General features: G+C 36.8%; 1 protein-coding gene across 1 annotated transcript in view; it reads left to right on the plus strand.

Moving 5' to 3' along the window:
• Positions 1-2,822: 2,822 nt before the first annotated feature.
• AFG1L (AFG1 like ATPase) overlaps positions 2,823-26,939 on the plus strand; it is a 59,556-nt gene continuing 35,439 nt past the window's right edge. The window contains exons 1-6 of the mRNA XM_088522230.1: positions 2,823-2,907; positions 9,607-9,830; positions 17,708-17,759; positions 18,386-18,487; positions 20,854-20,984; positions 25,787-25,886. Of these exons, the coding sequence (XP_088378356.1) occupies positions 2,823-2,907; positions 9,607-9,830; positions 17,708-17,759; positions 18,386-18,487; positions 20,854-20,984; positions 25,787-25,886 (694 nt within the window). The remainder of the gene's footprint in view (positions 2,908-9,606; positions 9,831-17,707; positions 17,760-18,385; positions 18,488-20,853; positions 20,985-25,786; positions 25,887-26,939) is intronic.

Here is a 26,939-nt window from a genome sequence, read left to right on the forward strand (position 1 = left end):
CAGAGCCTCTAGCCCTCAGAAAATCTGTGTTTATTACGATTTATGTTTGACAATTTGCAGCGGTCCATAAGACTCTGGGCTTGCACTATCTCTTGCTGCTGCTGCTTGCTAGAGAGGTTCTTCCTTAAGGATGGAGATGAGGATAAGTTCAGGAAAGAATTTTCTTTATGCTGTTTATCAAATTTCAAATCCAGAAGGAGAGAGGTCAGCTATGCTTATAGATCCAGAGATTATATGCAAGAAATCAAGCATTTGGAGTAACATCCAAAAGATGACGTACTTCTAGATTTGTTACTATATATACATATACATATTATTTTTATTGTTATTCAGTTATGAAACAAAACTACTTGAGCAGCAATATGTATACTGTAATCTTATAGCAAGTATAGGTACATAGCCACAGGTGTTAACATATGTTTAACTCTTCTATTTGTTGTAGTATTAGCTTTGAGGTAGTTTTGTTTGTTTGCTTTTAAATGATGAAAAAGTCACATTTAACTGGAAAGGAAACCAAATCTCTTCATTGCTTAGTTAGGACTCCCAAGACTTCTGACAAGTGCGTAAGTTGGCACATTTTACTCAACATAAGCATATTTGCTCAAAACTTGTGGGGAATGCTGACTCAGGATAAGGCAAAAGAAAAGCCCACAAGGGCTAATTGTGCAACACTGTGTGTAGAAAAATGACTTCCTAATTCCTGCACTAAGCCGTCAGCGCTTTGAAGCAAGGTGTTTGAATGTCTGCATTCCTCGTTATCTGTCAGATTAAAATGCTAAGAGTGTATATTTTTCAATATCTATGTAATATATATTTTTTCTATTAACATTTAGCTATTGTATTCAATTCTTGTCTGTTTTTACACTGTATTATCCCTTTCAACAGAGATGATTGTCAAATACACTTGTATATTCCTTACGTTCTTGACTGTTTGTTTGTTTTAATCTTGACTGTTCTTGTTTGTTTTAATCGGAGATCTTATAAGCAACATGGGTTGTTAATACTATATTTGATTAGCTCTTAATAGGTGAGGCCAAATTCAGGCTTGTCGCAGAGTGTTTTGACATAGTTCCAGGTAATGGCTTTTCGAGGTTGCATTGGTGGAAACTAAACACAAAATCCATTTTCCTAGTATGGAGTCAAAAGTACGTATGTATGTGTATGTATATAAATATGTATTTATAATATGAGACAAAGATGTTTCCTGTGGTGAAAGTATGTTGCCTTTCAGGCAGGTAACACCTGCCCTCCTTCTGCAGAAACCCAAAGGAGACCTGGATGAGATCTGGAAATCATTTTGCATGTACATCCCCATAGGGTTCAGCAGACCAGGCTCGCTCGGGGGCGTGCAATTTTATATGTTTAGAGGCAGGAGGGGGAGGGACCTCTTGAGGATTTTATTACACACGGGATTTTATTCCTGTTAAGTTCCAGCAATAATTTTGGCTGGCAGACTAGTAATACAACTGGGTTAAACAAATGTCAATCTAATTTCTACACAGTGAAAACTTCACTTTTTTTTTTTTTTTTTTTTTTTACTGGTGTACGAAAGGATGAATACACTGAGTAAAGCATATGAACATACTACAGCATGGATCTGTATCTGTTACAGGCCACTAACCACGACAAGCAACAGAAATCCAGCTGAAATTTCTGTTCTTTTAGGTAAACAACAAAGCCCATTTTTGTGAAGTGCTTACAACCACTGCACATTTAGTACCTTGGATGTGCAATGTACAGGAGCACTTCAGAATTTGCCAGTTTTTTAAAGACTCATAGCATTGCAGAAGGTTCGTTCACTTAGGTAGAAAATATTATAATAGACCCAAGAGTGATTTTTTTTAAAGCTGTCTTGGATAACAAGGTTAAACAGGGAATCTGGTAAGAAAAAAGCAGTGACAATTTAAATAAATAAGATTTTTTTTTCCTGAAGATTATGCTGTCATTTTCTCCAATTATTCTTGACATTTCACCCATTCTTATTGTGATCTGAGTTACTAATGGAAGAAGAAGAAGAAAAAAGCTCTTGTCGCCTTGTTTATTCTTTGTTCTCACGGAGATAAGCTGTTTATAAAGATAAGTTATTTGTTATTTAAATCACTTTTACTGAAGTTGTTTGTTGCCTTGTGTTGAGTTTCTAAAAATATTACAACAATTGTGGTGCATCTTGGAGATGTCTATTCAATCCCCTGTGTTTTGTACTGGAATTGATGGCTAAATGGGCACAGGTGTTGGTAGCTACAACATGCTCGAATGAGTCAAAACCAATAAATGCTCGATAAGGAAGAGATGAAAGAAGATGCATCAAAACCAGCTCTTTTAAGATGTGATAAACTGGCACTTCAGCTCACTATTTAATTAGGTGTATAACAGTGTAGATGGGTCCGGGGGAAGCACATATTTTAAGAGATGAACATGCATTCATTTAGCTCTTAATGGGCAAGTTATTATTTTAAAATAGCTACACTATGTATTTTGGGGCCAAACAAGTCCCTCGATGCTAGAATTTAACTGAAAATAGACTAGCATAGTTTCTGCAGCTTGAAATTTAACTGAGCTTTATTAAAAACTGCCTTTGTTCACTACTGGGGTGAAGAAGAACCACATCTTAGATGAGGCACTTAAGGACAAGGCTTAGCAGGCAGCGTACGGAAGGGTTTACGGTTAGACTCGCTGATCTCCAAGGTGAGAAAGGCCCGTTCCCTCTTCCCTGTATCCCGGTGCCCGGCCGGGCCGCTCCGCCTCAAGCCCGCGCGGGCCCCGCGCCGCCGCCCAGCGACTCCATTTCCCAGCGCGCCCCGCGCCGCCGGCGCGGCGGGAAGATGGCGGCGCGCGTGTCGCCCTTGGTTACTGCGCGCCGGCTGCTGCGCGCCGCGGCGCCGCCGGCCCTGCCGGCCCTGCCGCGAGGTCAGTGCCGCGCCGCGGGCAGGGGCTGCCGGGGCCGCGAGCGGAGCCGCGAGCGCTTCCCAGGGCGCGGGGCGGCAGCGCCGCATCTGCCCGGGCAAGGGCGCCGGCGCCTAACGGTCGCGGGAACGGGGCCGTTACCCGGCCCGCAACGGCCGCTCGGCGGGGCCGCGCCCGGCCGCTGCCGCACGGTTAGTTAAGCGCTAGGCAGAGTTCGCTGCGCGCTGGGCGCCGCGAAAGGCAAACGGGAGAGAAGAGCTGGTAGGGGGGAGAATTCCCTGGCGTCCCAGCAAGTGCGAACTTGGACTGCAACTTTTGCAGAGTTTAGAGAAGTTTCGGTGACTTTTTTTTTTTTTCTTTTTCCCTCTCACAACGGTCCTCTTATGAGCAGTAGTGGCTGAGCTTTACCTGGTAGCCTAAGTGACTTAAAAAGTCAGTGCAGTATACACGTTTGTAGGAATTCAGGCTTTGTTAACTCCAGCCTTGTCTTAGAGAGTGATTGTTCTATTTTATTTTATTTTATTTTATTTCATTTTATGTTATTTGTGTCAATCATTTGTTCTCTGATGGAATCCTGCAAAAATGGAAGAATTCAGTGACAGTGATGGGGGCGCATAGGCCTGAAATCCACTGAAGTTACTCTGTGTGTCTGAAAGTTATGCTTGGGGGGGGAGGAGGCTGTTAAGTATTCATATATGCACATTATATTCCGATTGTACTAATATCCTCAGGAAATCAGACTGAAAATAGATTTGCTGATTAAATAAGCACTTTAATCGGTACTGCAGTTGAGTATATTCTTTTTCATTTGATTTTATTTGTTATTATCCTAACACTTTCAACATGTGTAGGTTAATTTAATTGTGGACATACTACTGTTTTATAAAAATAAGGGCAAATTCAGCGACACTGGTTTCTTTGACTGTTAGCTTTGTTCCTCTGAAGGTGTGTGCTAAACTTTAATGTGTGTGCCTAAGCTTTTCAAATCCTTATACTCCATGGGACAGTTTACGTGTTTGAGATCGATTCTGCAGACTTGCATATATATTTAACAATAGATAACACAAGAGAGCATTATTGTCATCTGTAGTTAAAAAGCCATGCACAAAGTTTGTCCTCTGTAATCTAACCTTCACTCCCATTCTCCTTCAGGAAAACAACCTTTGGAGCTACCACTGTACCACTGTCCATCCCCATCACTGTAGTATCATCTAAGAAGGAAAGAGGTAGCAGCAGTTTTGTTACCAACTTAATTACGAGTTTAGTGAGGTCTCTGGTAGCACCTTCTGCCTGTTAAAGTGCCCTGTAACTTCAAAGTCCCCTTCTTTTGTCGTGGCAGCTGTGTTTCACAGGCAGTTTTAGTAGGTTAACATTGGGAGCTTGAGGATTTGCAACAGTTTGACCTGAATTCAGATTCTAAACTTATGCTTGGATTGTTGAAGACAGGAACAGTTTATAGAAGCTGTTTCCTATTACTTTTTTTCTGCACTAATTTCAGCATTTGTGAAATGCTCTTGAGACGGAATCTTGTGTGCAGAGACGTAATGAAACAGATGTGTTTCCTGTGTTGACACTGTGCCTTAACACTGGTTTAGCAGAAGCTCTACCAGCTTTTTGGTTGTGGCTGTCAGCAGAGGTGCCTCTTGGGTGATTTTGGCACGTGAACTTTGGTGCGGTTGTAATCTCAGCGAAAAGAGTTTAGGTGCAATTCTCAAACAGTTATCAATAAGTTTTTTTTTTTAACTATTAAAAGAAAGAGTGATTAACTGTTAGGATGATGTAACATAGGAATTCTCCATCTCTTATGTCTTTAGAATGTTTTCACCAAAATATGCTGTAATCAAACATGTGCCCGGCTGTAGCTCAGGATGATTAGATTTAATTCTCCTAGTACTTGGAAAGGTTGATGTTCCCTTTCAGCCTTCATCTCCATGAATGAGAACTACTGATCGTTCTCAGGATGGAATGGATGGAAACTTGCAGCAAATGAATATATATATATATTTTCCACCATCAGTTTCTCAAGCTGCATATTTCAACTTCAGTTTGTTTCACAAATTAATAATATTTACTTGTGTACTGCAGGTCACTCACCCTTTAGTGAGGTGAATAGTGTAATCTGAACCATGGCTCCCCTTTCAGAGTAAAAGGTGTTAGGTTCTGTCTGCTTGACCTTGGCTTCTTTAGCTGTATACTCTATACCTGTCCTTACAGGAAAAAGCTATATGTTCTTACTCTATCCTGTCCATAAGGATACTCTTAATCCTTACATTGCACTACATTTCAGGCTGCAGTTCTAGTCACATGTATAAAAGATCCTTACTGCAAAAAAAAACCACTACGTAATTTTGCAGACCAAATTTTAGTTTTGCTGTGTGAAAATATGACATTTCTTCCGGTAATGAGTAATCATTTTGAAGACGTGATATCTTTTGCACATCTTTGAATTTATTGTTCTGTGGGCTTTCAAGGTGACAATTTCAGCAGTAAGAGAAAGATGGAGAAGAGAAAGATGCGCTAGGGAAGACCGGGCCTCTCCCCACATTTTAGATGTCCCAATTCCAAACCTTGTAATGTGAAATCAAACTACTAGACAAACAGGTCACCGGAGTGAGCAGTGGGTATCTCAGTTACCCCTCTTTGTTCTTGACTGCTGTCAAGACCAGTTTTTGCAATGTCACAGTCTAGCTTCCCTTTCACATTATCTTCTTGCAGGAATAGCTGTCGTGGCTGCCTCGGCTGCGGCTCCTGCCTTCGTAAGCAGTGTCATTGAAACTCGCATGCCTTTTGCCTGTGTCATCGTGGACGTCAGTCCTAAGTGGCAGGAGGAAAACTTGACAGTGGGTTGATTAGTTTTTCATTTTGCTGCCCTTCTCAGGGCAAAGGGTCACCAAATTTATGAACGCTTTTAGTATTTTTATTTAGGCATTTACCCTTTGAGTCATAAATTAAGTTTGTTTACTTAATAATTATAAAGTTTCTGTGCCAGCTGAAATAGAATGAGATTACATTTGAATATTTATGATTTAGAAATGAAATTCTAAGAAAAAGTTGAAATCTGGTGATGACTCTTTAAGAAGCAGTGAATGTCAGGCCAAAGGTGACAATATCTAGCACTGTGATACACCCCGGAGGTGGGAAGGATTGTCATAGTCTGTCTTACCTAAAGCTGACTAGTGAATTGGCTTTGCACTTTGCAATAGTCATATTTAGAACATTACATGAAAATTAAAAGTGCATTTTCTAAATGTGACATATTTAAGGATTGTAGAAGGGATCTAATAAAAACAAGTAACAAATGCAAGGCAAAGCATAGATAATGCAACAGGAAGATACATAGACAAACATAGTTTTTACAATATGGAGGAAAAGGCTCTAGGACTCCAACCAAACCACTGAGTTGAATGCAAGTGAGGAAACTACTGCTAGAATTAAAATTTCTAATGATTTATTCTTTGTATCAGTCTAGGAATCAGTTTAGTTTAGTTGTGCTGTAGGTAGGTTATTAAGTATTGTGAAAGATTTAATAATCTTTTTCCAGAAAATGCAGCTTAGAATGGGTTATCCACTTTTTGTTTCCTCTCTCTCTTTTAGATCATGTTACTCACTTCAGTAGCTCTTTGGTTGCCTGACTTACCCCTAACACCCATACATGCGCCGCCCCCTGCCCCGCCCCAGACATATGTCCTTGTTTTGCAGCTACAAGTCTGAAATTATCACTCAGCAGTTACTGCTCATCCCCTGGTGAAGATGCAACAGTATACCCCCTCTTCGCATTTAAATTCCAGTGCTGGGTATTATTTTGGAAGAACAGTGAGTACAGGGAGTAATTCGTTCCATGACACCCTCCATCATCTCTCCATTATCCGTTAATGAGAAAATATTTTCTTCCTGCTTTCAGCTCAGCTAGCTATAAGTACCTATTTTTTTTCCCCTCTCCCCTATTTTCCATTTTGGGACATGTCGGCTATCACTAACCTGCCTCTGATGGATGTTGGTGAAACTTATTCTTAAAATTTCCTCTTCAGCAGGGAGGGTTTTATAGTGCCTAGGCTAAAAATCTTTCCTTGATTTAATTAGATTTGAAGTTTATTTTATTTTTCTTTTCTCAATACCCTTTTATGTGTCTGGAGATAGCTGTTGTGCTTTGCTGTTCACTTCTCTGAATGTTTGTTTTGCTCAATTTCTGCCATTACAGACTTTGCGATCTTTCTAGCTTGGGATGAGCTAATTACTTTGAATTCATAACACTAACTCAATTCCTCCAGGGTAGGAGAATTTGTTATAATTATTGTCTGTACATATAAACAATGACGGCCTTGCTTTGGAGAAACTAAGGTGATGTGAGTGATAAATATAATTTCATTTTATTGCTCAATTTATTTTTTTTCTTTTTATAACTGAATTCATTTTGTACTGAATCTTAAAGCAATTTAAAACCCTTCTTGTGCCTCTTAAAGCCCTTATAACTTCTGAGTGGGTTGTGACCCATGGTTTAACAAATACTACTTTAAATAGTCTTCTAGTCTCTCCCATTTAGTCTATATCTTTCATTAAAATGCTGAGAAAATGGAAAAGTATCTTCCAAAGTAGGTCTTGCTTCCCTTGCTTACTGAGCATAGCAACAGAGTTATTCCATGGGTGTTTGTTTTGCCCCCAAATCTACATCTTAGTTTACCCTTTTTTCCCCAGTAACTTCATGACTAGACTATGACTTCATACTAGAGGAAATGGCCGGAAACTGAAACATCAAAAATTCCATAGGAACTTAAGGAAAAATTTCTTAACAGTGAGGGTGACAGAGCACTGGAACAGGCTGCCCAGAGAGGTTGTGGAGTCTCCTTCTCTGGAGATCTTCAAAACCGGCTTGGATGCAGTCCTGTGCCACGTGCTTTAGGTGTCCCTGCGTATGCAGGGGGGTTGGACTAGATGATCTCTAGAGGTCCCTTCCAACCCTAAGCATTCTATGATTCTATGATTCTATGATGTTGTCTTACAGTTTGTGACCCACTATAGCTCCTAGATCTTTTTCTTCAGAAATGCCACTTAGTTGATCATTCCTCATCTCTTAAGTTCAATTACTTATTTCCCCCAAGCACGGTACTTCACGTCTGTCGTTACTGAGTTGCATCCTGTCTGTATTAAAATGCTTGCACAATATGTGGGAATTGTTTTGCCTTCCAGAGTGCTCGCAGCCCCCTCCTCACTTAGTGTCACTTGTAAGCTCAGTCTGTGTACTGTATTTTGACCTAACAAGTCATGAGTGGAAATGCAGAATTGCACCAAGGTGAGATTCTGAGCCCTTTCTGGGACTCTGATCAATCCATCTAGCTTAATAGTAGTAATTCATTAAGTGTCATTTTTCTAAGTGGTTTTATACCAGCTGTTTCTTTTGGACCTTATTTTCTTACTACTTTATGCATAAGAATGCTGTGTGACACAGCGTTCCTGCAGTTAAGATAATTCTGCTCCACTCACCCAGTATGTTACCTGGTCTCAACCTGTTATCTGGGTGGAGAAGAAAATCTTCATCACATGCATACAGTTTCTGAGGGATTAGTGTTGCCTCTTAATTCTTATGTTGTTACCTTGTTCAGTGTTTTCTCAAGAAAAAAAATCAAATTGTGATTGTTCCTGTGTTTTTGCCTATGAAATTTTGCATTTTTCTTCATCTGCTTTTTAAAGATGAAAACTTTTTTTTTCTCCTGGTGCTTTGGAACCTCACCTTGTCTTCCATGGCCTCAAAGAAAGTTGTTAGAGGCCATTGCATTACATAGGGAACTTGGCTAATATATGTGAGGATTATTTGCTTTAGAACTAGCCATCTTCAAAATATGTAACTTTGTAGTCTCCACTATGTCTTTTTGCTACTCAAATCTATAATTTTTTATCATTGGTAAAAATCATGTTAGTCATATGATTATATCTAGCTTTTTAAATTGTGAGACAAAGAAATAGGATATTTAATATCTTTTCACTGTATTCTGTTGTTAAATTTCTGATCTTGTTACTTTACTAAGCCATTGTAATCCTTGCATGTTCTTTGGAAGCTGTATCTTATTTTGTGCTTGGCCATTCTGATTTCATTTTTTTCTCTTGTTCATGTTTATCTTTGTAGTTTACTTCAGTAGTTTGAACCGGCTTCCAACAGCAAGATTTGTTTAGCATGTTCCCAGCTGTTCTAGGTAGAAGATGTGGCAGCAGAATCAACTGTGACATTGCAGGGTGGCTGTTTTGCTTTTTGTGGTCTTCTTTGACTCCTTAAATTTCCTTACAGAACTCCTGTTTTGCCCTCCTCTTCACTGATTTTGAACCCTCTTTGCCTAGATCAGTTCTCCTCTATCAGAAGGATTAATCTATTAGGAAAGATATGCTTAACTGATTTTTTTTAAATGGTTTTACTCCAGTTTGCAACAAATTAATGAAAATCTTTCCTTGCAACAATACTTCAAGTCTTTCACCAGCTCTCCAGCTGGGCTTGTTTTTAATGTGTGTTTGTTTATGAACAAATGTTAAAAACTACTAAAAGTGTCTATTTTATTGAAGGAAGTTTGTCTAATGATAAAACAGGACTAACATGCTATAATGCTTGTAGAGTTAAGTAGTGTATATCTATCTTGGCATAAATTGTTAAAATGTTTATGAGCGTAAGAGGATGCTTGTCAGAACTTCTTGACTAATACTCTACTTTTCGTTTTACAGCATACGCAGGTCAGGCGACTGAGAAGACAGCCTTTGCAGCTCCTACAGATGCTAACTCTAGAGCCTTGTTGGTTTGCAGTGGACCTTTAGAACATTACAACTTTCTGATTGAACAAAAAGAGCTGAAGAATGATGAGCAGCAAAGAAAAGTTGTGCAGCACCTGCAGAAGTTGCATGAGAGCCTTAAAGGCTACAGCATAAGTTCAAAAAATCTTCTCTCAAAGGTGAGGTTTGCAATGATGCAAATTTATTTTAAATTTTATGCTTTCTCATAAGAGTGCGCTTAAAGATATATTGATTTCTGTCTTAAAATTGAGCTTTAGTTCTGCAGCTGGATCATTATGGACAGACCATTTTCTCATTTGCAGTTCTGTTATTTGGTTCGTAAAATACCGGTGTCCCTCTGGCAGCTACCAACTTAAATGATATTTAAATAATTTAATGAAATTAAACAGGCCAGTGATTACATGAGATTTCTGCCTTTTTTACCATTTTAAAATGCCTTTTTACCATTTGATCTAGGCCCTTCTCTTCTATATCCAGATTTCAACTTTCAGGTACTGATAAAATTTTTGTATGGTTGGGTTACACACACTGAACATCCATGCTTTGTGTTCTGGCAGGCTTTTCCATGAATATAAATGAAATTAGTGAGCAGAATTTAAATCTAAGCTAACTAATTGAGCTTTACAAAACATTCTAATATAGAATGGACATTTTTAAACAAGTCATCTTTCCGGTGTTCTAAGTCCCAGCTGAGGTGAGGGAAAAAGACAGTGGTGTGATATGCACCCCAATTGCTTATTTGGGGGCATCACAGACCCTTTTCATTATTAAGTATTAAAATTTCAGGCACAATGCCTTGCCCTTAGTAAGACTAAGGGCCTGAACTATTTGCAGCTCGGCAACTTTTCCCTGGAGCTCTTAAGGCAGTTTCCCAGAGTGTGTGTGGCAGTATTTTTCATTTATTATTCTCATGTTGTTATTCTAGGATTGCTGTTTTTGTGGCCTTGCACCTGCAAACCCTGATAGGGTTGTTATGGCACATTCTCATGGGAAGCTTCTGGAATTGGTGTGAGAATCACCCCTCTTTTGCCCTGCCTTCCTTGCCTCATGTTTTGTAGATTTTAGTTTATATCAGAGAAACCCTAAGACAGAGCTTACCTAGGCAAGTACAAGTTATTTAGATACTTGGGCTTTTGTGATGTATAATAACTTCAAGGGTTGAAAAAAGTAAAGATTTCTGTGGGAGTCAGTTTTACACTCATAAATGGCTGCTGATATGCTCGTTTCAAACAGGCAGATGTAGCAGGGCTGTGGAGCCTGGAGACATATGTTCGCATATAAGCCTGCCTCTTGCATCCCTTGAATGTTTTAGACTTGAGATTAGTAGTTGGAGTTCATGTGTTTACTAATCATTTCCCACACTGGAAATACCATAAACCTTTCCCTGCTTCTTGGTGAAAGGATGCAGATTAGAGACCTAGGAAGGAGGTTTGGTAGAAAAGAATCCTTCATGGGAAGTTTTTTTAATGGAGTAGAAAGCTAAATGCTCTGGAAGGGAAAACAGAAGAGTGTACAGAAATACAGAAGTGCAAGTACAGAAGCAAAGCGCTAAGGCAGGATCTTAAGGGGCACAGAGTGTGTAATTGCAAGGTCTGTTCTGGAAGAAATTAGTCCAGCTTTGTGCAGAAGGCTAGACTATGTGGTCTCCTGAGGTCTCCTCCACGCTGAATTCTGTGTGTCTAATTCTGAAACAGGAATTAGAGTCAAGCAACTGCTTGAGAATTGGATAATATTTGCAGCTGCTTGGTCAGCCCATAACTTGACTTACCTTTACATTTTGGATTTCTGTGATTAAAAACTGTGAAAACAGTGTAAAAACTGTGAAACAGTGTAAAATGGCAGATACAAATCTCAGAATGTATGACTATGGTTGACTTGATGCCTTTGTAGGCTAACTCTTGAGTCTAAAGAGGACTCCTGAGTAGATTTGTGCAAACAGCAAATAAAATTTTTATTTTGAAAGAAGGAGGAAGGAATTCCTTTTTTCAAAAATAGGTATTGCTTATGGTGATACACCTCAAAGATACCGTCTTCCCCTGAGTGTAAGAAAGTCAAGTTGAATTCGTAAAACTCCCTTATTGTCCTTGATTAAGCAAACTACTTTAATAAGCATAGTCTAACATGCCAGACTCAAATTTGGAGGATGCTTTACGTGACTGTTTTTTTTTCTTCTCTCAGGGTTCTTTCTAATTACCATGTTGGGCTCATAGTCTTTTAAAATGTTTATTTCAAACCTATCTGAATCGTGAAGGAGGAAGCCAGTTATTTGACTTGTTCCTACTTCATCTTCTGGGCATAGTGCCAAACTTTGGGTTGTTTTCATTCTTTAGAAAAATGTTGTGACCAAGATTTGGTCGTACTGTGTAAGCCAAGGATCATAGGTTAGTGTTCTCATCTCTACTGGTGAACTATTTTGGATGTTTGGTCTTTCTGTTCTATGAATTCACCATCAGAGAAAAAACTTTTAGGACTGACTTGGGTTGACCAGAGTTCCCCAAGTCATTATTGTTGCTACAGCAGGTGTCTTGTAAGGGCTTTGTAGGTCGGCGGGCCATATGTGGAGTTGTTGCTTCCTATTCTTTTGACTGAAAAGCATGAATAGGGAAGAAGGTCTCTATTGCACAGAACAAAAGTAACACTGATATTATTTAGGGCACTGTGGTAGTACTTTGTTCCTCTAGAACAATGGTAACTTCAGTAAACCGTTCTGACTGACATTACCTTAAAATCAAAAAGTCAGATGCCATTGTTTTAGGGGTGAGCATGGTGGTCATGAGTTCCTTTAGAATACTCCTGTCTTTCATTCAATATTCCTTTAATTCCATGCTTTAAGTTTGAGTTGTCTGCTGTGATTCTTACCTTAAAATATTGTCGCATAACTCTTTGGTATCTGGGAAGTAATGCCACTTTCACTCGTGAGAAGTGTCTGTAGGACTGCCTGCTCTTGGGATAAGAGTTGCTGCAGCCTGAGTATTTCTTGGGGCTCTTGGTATCGGTGTGAACATCTTAAGAAGATGCTAACCAAATCGAGCACATGAAAACCTCAGAAAAGGAGAGCAGTGAGTTTTGTGTAATTCTGATAGTCTGCTGGCTTGTGTAATTAAATCATATCATAGTCCATGATGAAGAAGAGCAAATAATAGTATTTCTGTTTCTCTTCTGCTGTCTTTGGGGAAGTTATTCATCAATGTGAACAGGGCTCCTTTTGAAATATAGTCAAGTCTTAAGCTAAATAAATTGAGGTTTAAATGCTGCAGCAAAATTGTAATCAACATTTAATGAAAGTTTCCCCCATAATAAGAGTCACAACTCTAATATGTAGTTGGTAGAATCATAGGCATCTATGTCAGTAGTAGATAGTGATGTAGTGGCATGTTCCTCTGTCTGCATTCACCAAATCTTTAATACACGCTTTTCTATCGTGATTTTTTGGGCCAGGGTCTCTGATACTCTGGTAAACTTGGTTTGGTTTTGAAGAGCAAAATGAGAGCTTTTTAATCAAGAAGCGGGAAGAACTGTTCACTGGAGTGAGTGTATGTTTAACAGAATTTAGACTTATGAGAAAAATAGTTCATGAAACTAGTATGAGGTATCTCCAGGAAGTACTAGTGAGGGGGTGCAGTTAAGTCTTACATTGGTCATTAGGTTATTGGCCCTCTCTTCCCACGAGGACTTGGTAGTTTGCAATTTTCAAACCTGCTAGGACATTATGGTAAACATTATCCTATAGATATTCCATTGTTTTTAGGATAAAAGTGTTAACATTGTATTTGATTACAAAATAATACTTAATACTGTGTAGATCAGTGTTCTTTGGGAGATTTCTGGAAACTTGACTAACCTCTTTTTATTACAAAATCTCATGTGTTCAAAAAAATCTAGTATCTTTTTTGTTGTTAAAATTAAAAATAGTGCTGTGCAGCATTTTAAACATATACTTTTTTTGGTTCTGTTATTGAGGAACGTGTTTGAGAAGTGGCAATGAAGAAAAGGAGAGAGAGAGCAGGGAAACTAGTTTTCAGCCCCCTTTCCAGTCTGTTACTAGTTTTTTGTTGCCTGGGATAGAAATGTAGGAACCTCTCTTAAAATGGCAGTTACTACAAAATTAGAAATTTCTTGCAATTATGAACCATTAAAAGAATATTCTGCCTTGTTTTTAACTTTGTCCTTTTTGTCACTTTTTACCTGGGTAGTTGTATCCAATAAAAATGCTGTAAAAATTAGGGAACAGATATTAATACCATATGCAATAGAACAACTTCAGCATTAATTTTAAAAACTTGCATTAGTTCAAAACAGTCAAAGCTTTGCTAAAGTAAATTGTTCTAGAAAAAAAAGCATATCTGTCATGATAATATATGTTTTTAATTTATATTAATTATATACAAAATATTTTATTATGATGGGGTTTTTGTGAGGAGATGATTAGCTTAGTATAAATTTGTTTAGTCTGTTGTTGCAAATTAAGTAGGCTTCTGTTTTTCAAAATTATTACTCAAATATGAACAATGGCCTTGCTCTTCAACTTGGTGAAAGGATGGCCTTGTATGTGGAGATATTTTGAGATCCTCTGAATTGAAGTTCAAGGCCATGAGAGTTTGCGTAGATGTTTCAGATCTCCAGCTTTTCAGAATAATACCAATTGGGACATCTTAAGAGTTGTTGAGTTGCTGTACTAATGACTTGAAATAAGCTCAATTATAAGTGAGGTCATGTTCTGAAGAGGTATGAACAATTCTAAACACCATTCAAGGCCTTGAAAATGTCTTCAGCTGAACAGCAACGAAAAGGAGGTCTGAAAGAGTGAGAGGAGGAGGCAGATTTGTTAGTGTTTTGTCTTTTAATCTACTCTCTAGGGCCTTGTCTTCTGTATTTCGCATATTTTAATTAACAAACTTAATATTGAAATGTATGTTGACCTGAAATTTTCTCAAATCAGTGTGTGAATTTTCCCAGGAAATGAATTGCTTGCTTTTCGCATCCAACGCAGGAAGTATGTGGGGAAGTGGGAAGATATTATTATATTATTAAACAAAACGAAAAATAGGAGTTGCCAGAGTGAATTAGAAGTTTTGACCAATGTAATATCTTGAGAGATGAGAGTTTAAAGTGAAGTGTTTGACACGATAGATCAAAGTGAAGCATGCACATTTTGAAACAGGGATGTGTAATTGTTTTGACAGAATAGAACAGAATTCTGTAAGCTGGGGGATACCAATGTCAAAAAAAAACAAAAATGCAAGACAGCAGATGTATAAAGGGAAAAGGATCTGCAAGCAGACACTAATGATTAAGAAACTCGATTGAGCACATAAGCTGTTTACCAATGCAGCTTTCAAGCTTCAGTTAGTGTGTGAGGATCATTACCTAAAATAAATAATAATAAAAAAAAAGAGCTTTGTCCACTTTGTGGTCACACAGAATGGTTGGAAATCATGATCCACTTGTAAACTTCAGTCGCTTCTCGTGTATTGTTATTTACTTTTCGGCTCCTCTAACTTTTGCCATATAGGAGTTAAATCACATGCAGTTTAAAATAGATGGATCTTCACCTGTAGGTGTGGGTTTTCTGCTTTGGCTGCAAAAGAAGGCTAGTTAATTAGGCCAGACAAAGTGCAAGACTTCCAGATAGGTTGCAGTGCAGAGTGCAAAACTTCAGTGTTGCAGGATATGAATTTCATCTGTCTCTATTCATCTATTCTATCTCTTCCATTTTCTTTTATTGATAAAAGATTTCTGGGAGGGCTAATATACAATATTGCATGTCTGCATTGCAGTACTAAAGATCTACAATCTGTTTTATTTTTATGAAAAATATAAAAGCAAGAATGCTTCTATGAATTCTTTATTTTTTTCTAGTATCAAGTGGCAACAGTATCACTTCTGACAGAAGCATGTAAAATGCAAGAGAGCTTTGCTTGGATAATACCTTTATCTTCCTTTGATATTTCCTGTAATTTTCTTGAATTGATCAGTGAGGGTCAGAATTTTTCTGCCACCAAGTTTTGCTTTTACATGGGATCAGCTACAGAAAATCTATTCAGATTTGCCCCAGTATCTCTCCATTTCTTGTAACAATTAGATATTATTTTGCAATTGCTGTCTTCACAGAAACCTAATTCCACTTTATAAGTAAGGTAGAAGTTGATTTAGACTTTTATGGAGCCCAAGCCATTGTATTTGTTTCCTTTAGCCCCCCAAATCCCTTCTTCTTTAACATATTTCCTAGAAGTGGTGTTGGAGAGAGAATAAAATCTGCCTAAAAGGGCGAACTTCAAGATTGTTAAATGTAATTAATGATAAGGTTAAATTTAAAACATCTGTATAAAAATGTAGGTATTACTGCTTGTTCTGATTCCGTAATGTTTACGAAGACAGGTAAACCAGTACTTTAAATGTTGTTTTGTTTTTCTGTGTGTCATTCTTTGTGAAACTGCTCATTTCATTAATCATCATGATTTCATTTTAATGTAATCTTTTTATGTAATAGATTTTATGTAATAGGCTTTGCTCTTATAAAAACATCTGTGTGCTTATTAATCTCAAATTAAAGAAATTCTTATATATCTGTATCTAATACTTTTTTTTTTTGCATTTCTTCTTAGCCATGTAACGTTGACATTTAGTAATTGTAATGAGCACAGACTCTTATAAAGGCACACAAAAATGTTCATCAATTAGATTGTCTTGCTATGATTTTAAAGCACTAACAAATAGTTGCAGCCATGTCTGCTAATGGAAGTGTTTCAGAACATCTGAAGCCCTGTTCAGCCACAGATTGATGATAGAAATTTTGGAGTATCCTATTAATATAACTCTAAATTAAATCTATGAGTGGATCTTTCATGAGAGCTATGCTTACATATTTCCTGGATACACTGCTACTGTAAAGGCACACAGACCCGAGACATTTGTCGGCCTGTTTTTGTTCATATATTTTCTTTCATATTTTAATTATTGTTTTGTGACTAACTTCCCCATTGCTTTAAATGTAGTGCTGTATTTTGAAAAGTGCTCTAAATTCAGGCTGTTTAGCAATTACCCAGCTCCAAATGAGGCCAGAGGGTTGTAATTTTAATTTTCTTCTGTTTTTGCTCTGCTCACAGAACTCCCAAGTGCAGCACTTCAACCGTATACTCTTATGCAGCATTTTTGTAGATGTCAGTTCAGCTGCATGAATCAATGAGAATTTTGTTAAGATTTCCAGCTTTACTTTTTAGGATTTTACTTGGGAGTGGCTGCCCATTATTGGGAGAGAAGGGATTCAAAGCGATAATCATGAGACTGATGAGAATGTTTCCATAAACATATATATTTATTAAGTAAAATAGAGAAGCTGAACTGTCAGGTATTACAGCATTTGTACTGAGTAAGACTAAGAGATTAAAAATTTTCAAGATGTATTCATTCAAGATAAATGCAATTTACTGGAGAAAATATCATTTATAAAATACATATTTTTGAAATCAATCCTTTCCATATATGAAAAATGACATTTTTACTGTGATTGCATTGATTTTTAATCATGTTTAAACCATAGATAATTCTCCATCTGAGATTCAAAGTGGAGAGGAAGGGGGCTCGGAGTACTAGCAATTTTGCCTTATTTGTTACCTAAATCCTTTTTGCAAGTACTATGATACTGCTTAATTTTACATCTTTTTTTTTTTTTCCTGTGTAGCTGTTTGCTGAAATGGCTTAGTGGGGAAGAGAGTTTATTCCATTGATGATGGATTGGGAAATATTTAGTAATTTTGTATCTGTCCTGATAAAAATGCATGGATACTAAGACTGGATATGGTCAAATTTATATATTGATCTAAACAAAACTGCATACGCTTATGTTTATAATTTTCATGGAGTTGCAGCCTCAGATTGCCTGCTAGTTCATTGCTCCTAATTCATTCAAGGTTTATTTTGCTAGCTAGTCTAACTTAGGCAGTTAAATGTTGCTATTTTCATTTGTTACCACAGCCGTGTGCTTGCTTTTATTATACCCAATGTTAGTATTTATTCTTGTTCTCTTATTTTGCAGCTCTTTGCAAAGAGCAAACCTCCAAAAGGTCTTTATGTCTATGGAGATGTTGGTAAGCTTCAGCTGTGTAAATTCCTCTTGAGTTTAGTGTAAATGTGTGCTTATTCAGCTTCTAAGTGATGTCAAAGCTTTGTGTTTATATAGTATTATTACATAGTTTAATTACTTTTCCAGGGTGTTTTTCTTTCAGAATATGATATATTATGTAGTGCAATTGCAGTTAGAAGTTGGAAACTGTTGGACTGGTCTAGATTGGTATATGTATATTTTTTTCAAACATGTTACCCACTCTCCGATGTTTGAGAATACAACTTAAAGGTTTGGGATATAAGAGGGTGGCAGGGAAAGGGTTTATGTGTTCTAATTGCAACAATGTAGAACGCACTTTTGAAAAGGAAGGACTAAGGATGTTTTTTAGAAGAAGAGGCAGTCTCTTTTGCAACCTTTGGGCCAATTCTGGATAAATCAAGTATTTAAAACAATAAAAATGTGATTGTTACACATTTTCAAACATAAAATGTAACATTTCTTTGCAAATAATCTGGTCTTGTGCATATTCAGCAAAATGATGTAGTTTTATTAGTTCAAAGTGAATCAACAATCTTTATTGTATTTCAGTACATACTGTTTTAAAATTAACTACCTGTTGGGTGTGTTTTCTTTTTTGTTTATTTGAAGGCACAGGAAAGACAATGGTGATGGACATGTTCTATTCTCACTTAGAAGTAGAGAGGAAAAAGAGAGTCCATTTTCATGGCTTCATGCTAGATGTACACCAGAGTAAGTGCAGACACTGGTATTTGCAAGAATTATATGAAATATGGTGTCTATGAAGAAAGCCCCTCTCGTTCTTCCATGCATGTTAATTCCATGTAACTTTATTTAAATTAAAAAGAAAAAAAAAAAAAAAAGAACTTCAGCATTTTCGGTCATCCTGACATAAGTGTTAATTGGATATTATTTTTGAAGAATCTCTTCTAAAAATTTCCATATACCTGGTTGTATAGAAAACTGGATGCAAGTTTAGGATTAATTCTTTAGCCAAACATTCTCCCATTACCTGTTAGTTTACACTCAATCTAAAGAAGACAGCTCCTAAAACTGAGTGATAAAATGAGTGTGCAAAGCAACATAATGCTATCACAAAGGCCATATAATTATAATCATTTTCTTATAATTTTACTGTGTTGCATTGAAATTCAGAGACAACTAAATCAGTGCTTCAGAGACAAGGACTCATTTCTTTGATTCCCATGTGACTTATCAAGTGGTTATGTTATTTCAGACATTGCCACCTTTCTCAATATTTCTTTTCATCTAAGTTTAGAAAGAGTTTTTGTTTTGTTTATATGGAAAAAAATCAAGTGTTGCTACTTCACATTTTAGGTTTTAGTAATACTTTATGTTCCTTGGTTTGTTGCCAAGGGATAGTTGTGATCTGTACAGATTAAGAAATGTGAGAAAAGAGAACATGAATAAGGAGGATGGAAGAAAATAATTAAAACATGGGTAACCCCAAAGCTGCCTTCTCTCCACTTTGAAGAGCTTTGTGTTGATAGAAAAGCTTAAGATCAACTGTTTTGCCTACAATATTGGATATACTTTTTGATTGAAAGGATCAGCAGATAGTGACAGACTTAATGTATAGTAAACCAGATAGAACAGGCATAAGATAAAGGATCAAAAATCAAAAGGAATTCAAAAAAACACCGAAGAATTAGCATACCCAATATAGGAAAGTACAGCTTCTGTCTCAGTTGCTGCTCATGTGGATTTTTGTTGTTTGTTTTTTCTAAAAAAAACACGTAACTCACATTGATCATGGGAAAAAGGTTGTGAAGACTGCAGAGGAAAGCATTGGCTTCTTTAGTAGAAGATAAAATGCTGAGAGAAGAATGGGAAAATGGTTTTTGAAATAGGAAATGAAAAATGATGAGTCTGCATCTTGAGAATACCTGGAAGAACTGCAGAAATGCTCTTAGAGATAAGGATTAATTGTTAGTTCTGTGCGGCGCTGGTGCCGCTAAATCTGTCACAACAAAGTGATTACCTAATCACGGAAAGTATCTTAGCTAGACTGAGCTGCATGTCAGACAGCAAAGATCAAGTTCAAGCTGTGCTGTTTGAATAACCAGTAACTAAATATCATAAAAGCCAAGGAGAATTGTTCTGTGGTGCCCAACTTCACAATATGTCAGTAATTTTGAGAAAAATGGAGTGAATTTGATCACAAGTATCAGAAAACTTTCTGACAGGCTGAACTTAAATGGATCAGCAAGGCACTTTACATTGCCTGCGATACTATTCTAGATATTTTTAAAAGTTTTGTCAGTCTCTAAATTCTTTTATTCGAAAATATTTTGGAATCACTAAGTAATGCAGGGATTTACAGGTGTAAACAGCTACATTTTTTTTTTTTCTGGGAAAAATTTTGTTGATGCAAACAATTTCAACCATTACTGCTGTCTTTTTTTTTAAAAATCTTTGTTGTGTCACTTAAGATTCTTTCGTCATTTGTACTCTTACTTCCATTTTATCTTGGTAAAGCTAGATAGTCACTAGATAGAGGTCTTACTGCAGGACCTTTATTTATGAAACACTCATTTTTAGTCACACTGCATTTTATGACATAAAGTGTGTATGTATTTTTTTTTATACGAGTATCGCCTTATTATATATTTTAAAATATAAATGTGTTCCTTCATCTGAGTTCTTTTAGTTAAATCCGCTCTAAATGTGCTCTCAGATCGTGCAGTGCACAGAACTGTACTCTTGATTTGTAAACACTATAAAAGGTTTCTTCATCTTCACAGAGGAGAGTAAGATAAAGGATCAAATTTTGACCAGATACTGAAATTAAGGTAATGAATTGGAATAAGGTAAAACTGTAATATATATCTTTGTAAAATAAAATAGTTGTTTAGCATTCCTGCATTTTTTTTACCTATTTCTAAACAAGGGAATACCAATTACAGAATCTGTCAGTATTTATTAGTTATCTGGAGGTGGTTAAGAACTTAACGTTTGTCCTCTTGAAGTTATACTAAATTTGCCATTTTTACTGAATTGAATAACTTTTTATTTGTTACCTGAACATTTTGCAAAAGAAACACATTTTTCATTTTTTTTCTATTTTATCCATTTAGGAATACATCGCCTCAAGCAGAGTTTGCCAAAAAGAAAAGCAGGATTTATGGCCAAATCATACGACCCAATTGCACCAGTAGCAGAGGAAATAAGTGAAGAAGCTTCTCTGTTATGTTTTGATGAATTTCAGGTAAGTGATCAAAGCTTACTCTTTGGTGTCAGGAAAACTCTATAAAATTACTTATAAACGTTAAGTATGATGCTTGTTTTTACTATGATAGCAGAACGAAGCACTTTTTACAGATAACCTGCAAGTTATCTATATAAATCTGTCTACAGTCTGTTCATTTATCATCACAATAGTCACTGCCCTCTGCAGAGGGTAATGGGAATTGGGTGAGATGCTCCTGAGTAGTTTAGGGCAGTGCTCAGCATGATAGTGGCCTGATACTAGATTGGCACATCTGGTTGTTGCTGCAGTTGTTATAACTTCAGCTTATTGTGGTTAAGGACGTGGAGATGACTTGCAAATTCAACCTACATGCTTTCCCAGAGCTGTTGGGGCCTTTGGCATGTCTCTACCTGGTTGTATCAGCTTAATGTGGCTTTCAAGAAACTTTTATTGAAGGAAATATGAAAACTAAAAATAGGTTAAAATACTTTTTGCCCAAGCAGCTTGGTTGTTTCATTTGCTTTATACATCTCATGAATTTTAAGGGCATGCCAAAATTTAAGCATGTAACTTCCCTGTAAGACTATTTTAGGAAAGAGGTTAGAGATGTTTGGCAACTCTAAGCAGTTGAGATTTTGGAGTCCAGAGGGACACTGCAGTCCTGTTTTAATTGTCAACAGTAGAAAAAATGTATTTTGTAAGTTGACTAAGTACATTCTCACAATGCATAGAGCAATTCATGTCTTCCAACTATTATTTTTAAAGCCTGTGCACCAGTTTATGAATAGTTCATAAGAACAAGTTTCGGGCAAAAATCCAGTGACGTTAAATCCAAATGCAGAAGCTGTACTTATTAAGAAACAGGAAGTTTTTTGAAGGGGGTGAGGAGAGGGGAAGGAAGGGAAGTGTTAACTGTCATAATATCAAATGCTTGGACGGTACAAAGTGGCATCTTTGCTGGCAGTAGTTTTACGTAATAGCCTAAATGCTTCTTTTCCTGTTTAAATGCCTCCTGCTTTCATACAGTGCTGTTGCAGCATTTCTAAACCGTTGTCTGGTCACCTCTAAGGAGACTCTGGTAATTTGTTTTCCCCCAAAATTGGTTTCCTGCTCCCTCTGCTGACACGCTTGAGGTACATCAAGCACCATCACCCTGGAACTTCTTCCTAATTCAATACCTTTGCTAAGAAACCTTCTCCTTAAATAGGCTTAAAACAGTGCGGTGGCTGGAAAAGCAGCTGAGACGGTGACAAAATTGCCATCAATAATAAAGAGCCATTTCTAATTCTGAACTTCTCCAGTTGATTTTCACAGTGGATATACTGGCCAGATTTCGCTACAGCCTGGGTTACTCTTATATTTAAAGAATTACTGGATTAAAATGAAACTAGAAAGAGCTGGAGAGTCAGAACATGCAGCACTCTGACTTGGGCTTAAAACTACTGTCCGCTTTGACAGCTGGAAAGTCAGGCTAGAGTTTCTCTTTGCTTGGAAATAAATATACTTGTGTACTGAGGAGATACCAGAGAAACTATTGAGACTTACTTGAAACACTTGATTTTTCTTTCATATACACATCGAAAACAAGAGAATTAGCAGAATTTATTTATTTTCAAATTAAACAGGGAGACAAGTCTATCTGTACTAGTGCCAGCAAAAAAGAATGTTAGTGCTTATATTTCAGAGGAAACCAAATGCGGAACTGTGAAAGGGAGAAGTAGTACTTTGAGGTGAATCATACTGTTAAGGATATAGCTTTAATACTGTCAAAGAGAGTTAATTATTTGACTTTTTGACTAAGGAAAATATTTCAGTACTTCTTGAAATAGTTTTGTGTGCTCTAAAATATTTTTTAAAGGAAAAAAAGTCTTAAATGTTTCTTTTTGCAAATTCGGTTTGGTAGCCAGGGTTTCAGTGCCAGTATTAAACCTCTGAACTTTTCCATTCCGAAGCAGTTATTTCATCAGTGCCTGCCTGAGTGTTAAGACTATGAAAGCATTGATGCTTCTTACTGATTGATATTGCATCTTTTACAACAGGGTTTTTGTTGTTTTTCAACTGCAGAACTCTTACGCCAGTCTAAAAAGTTGTCCTCACTAGAAAAAACACAACAAAACAGAAAACCAAAAGACACCCTAGAATTATACCATTTGTAATTATAATTTTGATGTTTCAAAACATAGAGGTTGGCCAATAAAATGAGACTAGTTACTGTCTGGCGATCAAATAACTATACACAGGTAATTAGCAACTGTAATTTTGCAGTATGACTGAAGCCTGTGTTTGTTAGTTTTGATAATAAAAATAGAATTCCTACCTCTTGGTAACTGAATGATCAAACAGTGTTAGTATTTATACACTATCAGTATCACTTGGACTTAAGCGGGCTACAATTTAGAGAGCTTTTACTAACCTGCAAGGCTATTAAAAGCCTCTAATAAAAATTAGGCTCTTATTTTTGTGCTAATACTAATTACTGATAATACATGCTTGTATTTGTCATTCATTACATGGAACTGCACCAATCAGCAGATGACTGAGTCTCAAGCACTTACACATGTAAATTAACTATTAGATTTTTTATTTATTTATTTATTTACTTAAGTAAGTCATAATGGAAAGCAGCACTAGGTCATAAAACTCTTTTCTCTTAAATGCTAATGACATTTCTCCATTGGTGAGCTCTCCTTATTGGTAATTTGTAGCCTTTGCTTTTGTTCCTTGTTGCAATGAACACTGGATACGGGGGGCGGGGAAAGTGAGAAGTGAAAATGATTTAGTTACTGCCACCTACTCGCTTACGCTGTAGACTTCTCCTACCCTTCCTGTACTGTAGCAGGGCAAAAGAGTATGAATTTGCATCCCTGTACTCAAAATGGCCATTGCTTTTTGACAGTGCTTTCAAGAGTTAATTTTTTGTGATACAATGAAAATGTTAGAATTCAGAATCGAATAGCAGTTCTCGCTAGTAAGAAAATTCCGTTCATTGTTTTCTTTTACATGAGTGATAACATTCTTCCACTCCTGCTTTTCTGAAACTTGTGTGCCTTATTGCATTTTTCTAAGCAAAAATGTTTGTAACAAAATAATTTGTCATCTTTTTTTAAAACTTGACTTGTTTGGTTTGCTTTGTGATGTAAGAAGTTCTGTTGCCTTTACGTGTGCATATATCCTGATTTTTTTCTTTAAGGCAACTGTTAAAGCAATTTATTTCTCCTGAGTATTAAAATTTATCAATAGATGGGCACAGCTACATTAGACATGTTGTACATTAGCGAATCAATGCATGTGCTTTGGAAGATCAGATGTTGCTAATCAGAGATGCACAAATCTGAGTGTGTTACTGATCCTGGAAAGCAGTTTATTTTTGAAAAAGAAAAAAATATCCATGTTAATGTATTCTGTAGAACAACCCAGAATAAATCTTAGAAAGAAGGAAACTGGTATTTACCTAAAGTTCTTCATGGACTTTACAGTTTTCAAAGTAGTTATCAAAAATGTAACCTAAGTCTTCTCTGTCCTAGTATGTCCCCCAAAGGCTCAAGGCCAACAAAGAGTTTGGAATCAAAGGCCTGGTGTAGGATTAAATTTTTTTGATAAGGCCATTTAAAAATGAGAAAGGGGTAGGAGGGACTTTAAAAAAAATATATACTGATTGAAGTGTTTCCCTAGCTTAAGCATTGTAAGATATATATATCTAAACAGGCACAGGCAGAGCAGTCCAGCAGATTTTTGTGTGTCATGAACACATATAACTCTCTGCACTTTTTTTAAATTCCCTTCTTCAGAACTGGGGTCGTGGTAAGTCAAAATGCAACAAGTGGCTATGTAATAACCAAGGAGAATGCAAGAGAAACAAGAAGAATGATAGGAGAGAGGCTTCGTTACTAGGAACTCTCATCTCAGCTGGTGAACTCCTGTAAAATATAAATTGCTCTTGTAACTATGTCTCTGCTCAGACAGATCTGTTATATTCTCATTTCTTCATAATGTTTTTTGTTTTGCCTTCTTTTTATTTCTTGGTATGGTAATGCAAGTTAGTTAATCTAAACATGGATTTTTTTTAAAAAAAATGTTATTGCTTACAGTTTGATCTTTTTTTAATATTGCTTGCCCCACCCATTTTTGTTTTTTGTTAGCGTTTTGTGCCTGAAGGTTAGAAGAGGCTGACTGTGCTGGAAGTGACTACCGTGCCTTTTGATTATTCATGGACAGTAATAGAAGGCACTTAAAAAGAACAATGAAATTGCTTATTTTTGTGATGGGCCATCTGTTGAATTGTTTTTGCAACAATCACACAATAGTATCTATGTCATATCATTCTATTTTCAACAGCAGCTGATTATGTATAGTTGGCTACTTGTCTTTATTTCTAAAGTCCCATAACCATTTAAATTCACCTCTGCAAACCTTTGCCTCAAAGGTAATGGAAATGTAAAACAGCTGATGTCTATTTTCTTTCTGTGTCTTCTCTTTTTTTTTCATGTTGTTTCTAATTAATTAGGTCTCTTAAATGTTTAGGTCTGTTTTCCATGTCTCCCACCTGTAGTATTATAATAGAAGTTAACATGGAATCATTTAGCAGTTGGTAAAGAAATGGTGGAATTCTGTATTAAAGAGTAGGCAAGTTTTAAAAGACTGTGGTGCATTCACTGCTTATTAATTATCTCTCTTATTTTTTTTTCTTCCCAAGCAATAATTAGAGTCTTTCTCTTCGTCTTTCACTAACGAGCAGTTTTTTTTCTAGCTATAAAGCCACTTGCAGATCTATTGCAGCAGAAGCTGAAAGCAAGATGAAACAAATGTGTTGTCTTTCATAGGTCACTGACATTGCTGATGCCATGATTCTGAAACAGCTTTTTGAAAATCTGTTCCAAAATGGGGTTGTCGTTGTGGCAACATCTAACAGGCCGCCAGAAGGTAAAAACAAACATGCTGCTGGTATTATCCAAATACAATGAAACTCAGTTTCTTGCAAAGTAGTTTTACAAAAAAAAAAAAAATCCAATATTTAATGTCAGCAAACTCTCGAGTCCTTAAGAATCTGACATATTCCCAATCATGCCCTCTCCTTAAGGAGGAAGGCGTTAGCACTATATCACAGACCTCTCAACTCCAGAAATGTTTTCCTCCCCCCTGTCCTTCTGCATTTTCTAGTCTTCTGTACTCTGTCCAAACCAGTGGGGAGGGTACTGGGGACAAGGGAGTGAAGGAGTGGTGAAAAACTGCCTCTGACTTGGGTGTATTCCAGGGTAGGCAAAGATCATATTCAGCAGGAGAGAGGGGAAATGAGACAGAGTACATTCCTTCCCCTGGTCAGTAGCTAGGAGACTAGCGTACTTTATCCACCAGCTCAAGGGAGAAACATACCCCTCATCAGGATGCCATTCTCACAGCCTGGTTTGAGATCATTCATTGGGAATTACTTAGGTGGAGAGTTGTTTTCATTTCTAACAATATTTTTAGATAAGAGGGTGTAGATCTTTTTATAAACCCTCCACCCCCACCCCGGGTCTCTATGTGAGTTTAACCAAGCAAGAGTACATTATTATATGGTTTTAGTAGATGAAGGGAATGTTTGCTATAGAGTAGTATTAACAGTTAGGATAATGTATGAATTGTGTGCAACTTCTTTGCAGACATTTGGAAACTAATCTGCAGTGTTATAAAATACTGAAGGGTTACAGTAAATTAACTTGGTACAAGAGCATCATTGCAGACTTACAACGTGCTCTCTTATTACTCTTAAAAAAGAAAATACTTAATTGTTGTTACCTTAAGATGGGAAACCAACAAAAACAACAAAAGAAACATCATTTTATTTTCCTTTATTTTTCTTGTTTAAGCAATCAAGTTAAAATCATCAACTGCTATAGGTGGGTCTTCTGCAGGTAAACCTGACATGGGTACCTTACTCAGTTGAGCACAGTCTTTGTGTTTTTTGACACATTACTCTTTAAAGTTCAGGAAATA

The sequence above is a fragment of the Tinamus guttatus genome, unplaced genomic scaffold (assembly GCF_059628265.1).
Source record: "Tinamus guttatus ecotype Peru unplaced genomic scaffold, ASM5962826v1 Tinamus_guttatus_pri_ptg000010l, whole genome shotgun sequence".
NCBI lineage: Eukaryota > Metazoa > Chordata > Aves > Tinamiformes > Tinamidae > Tinamus > Tinamus guttatus.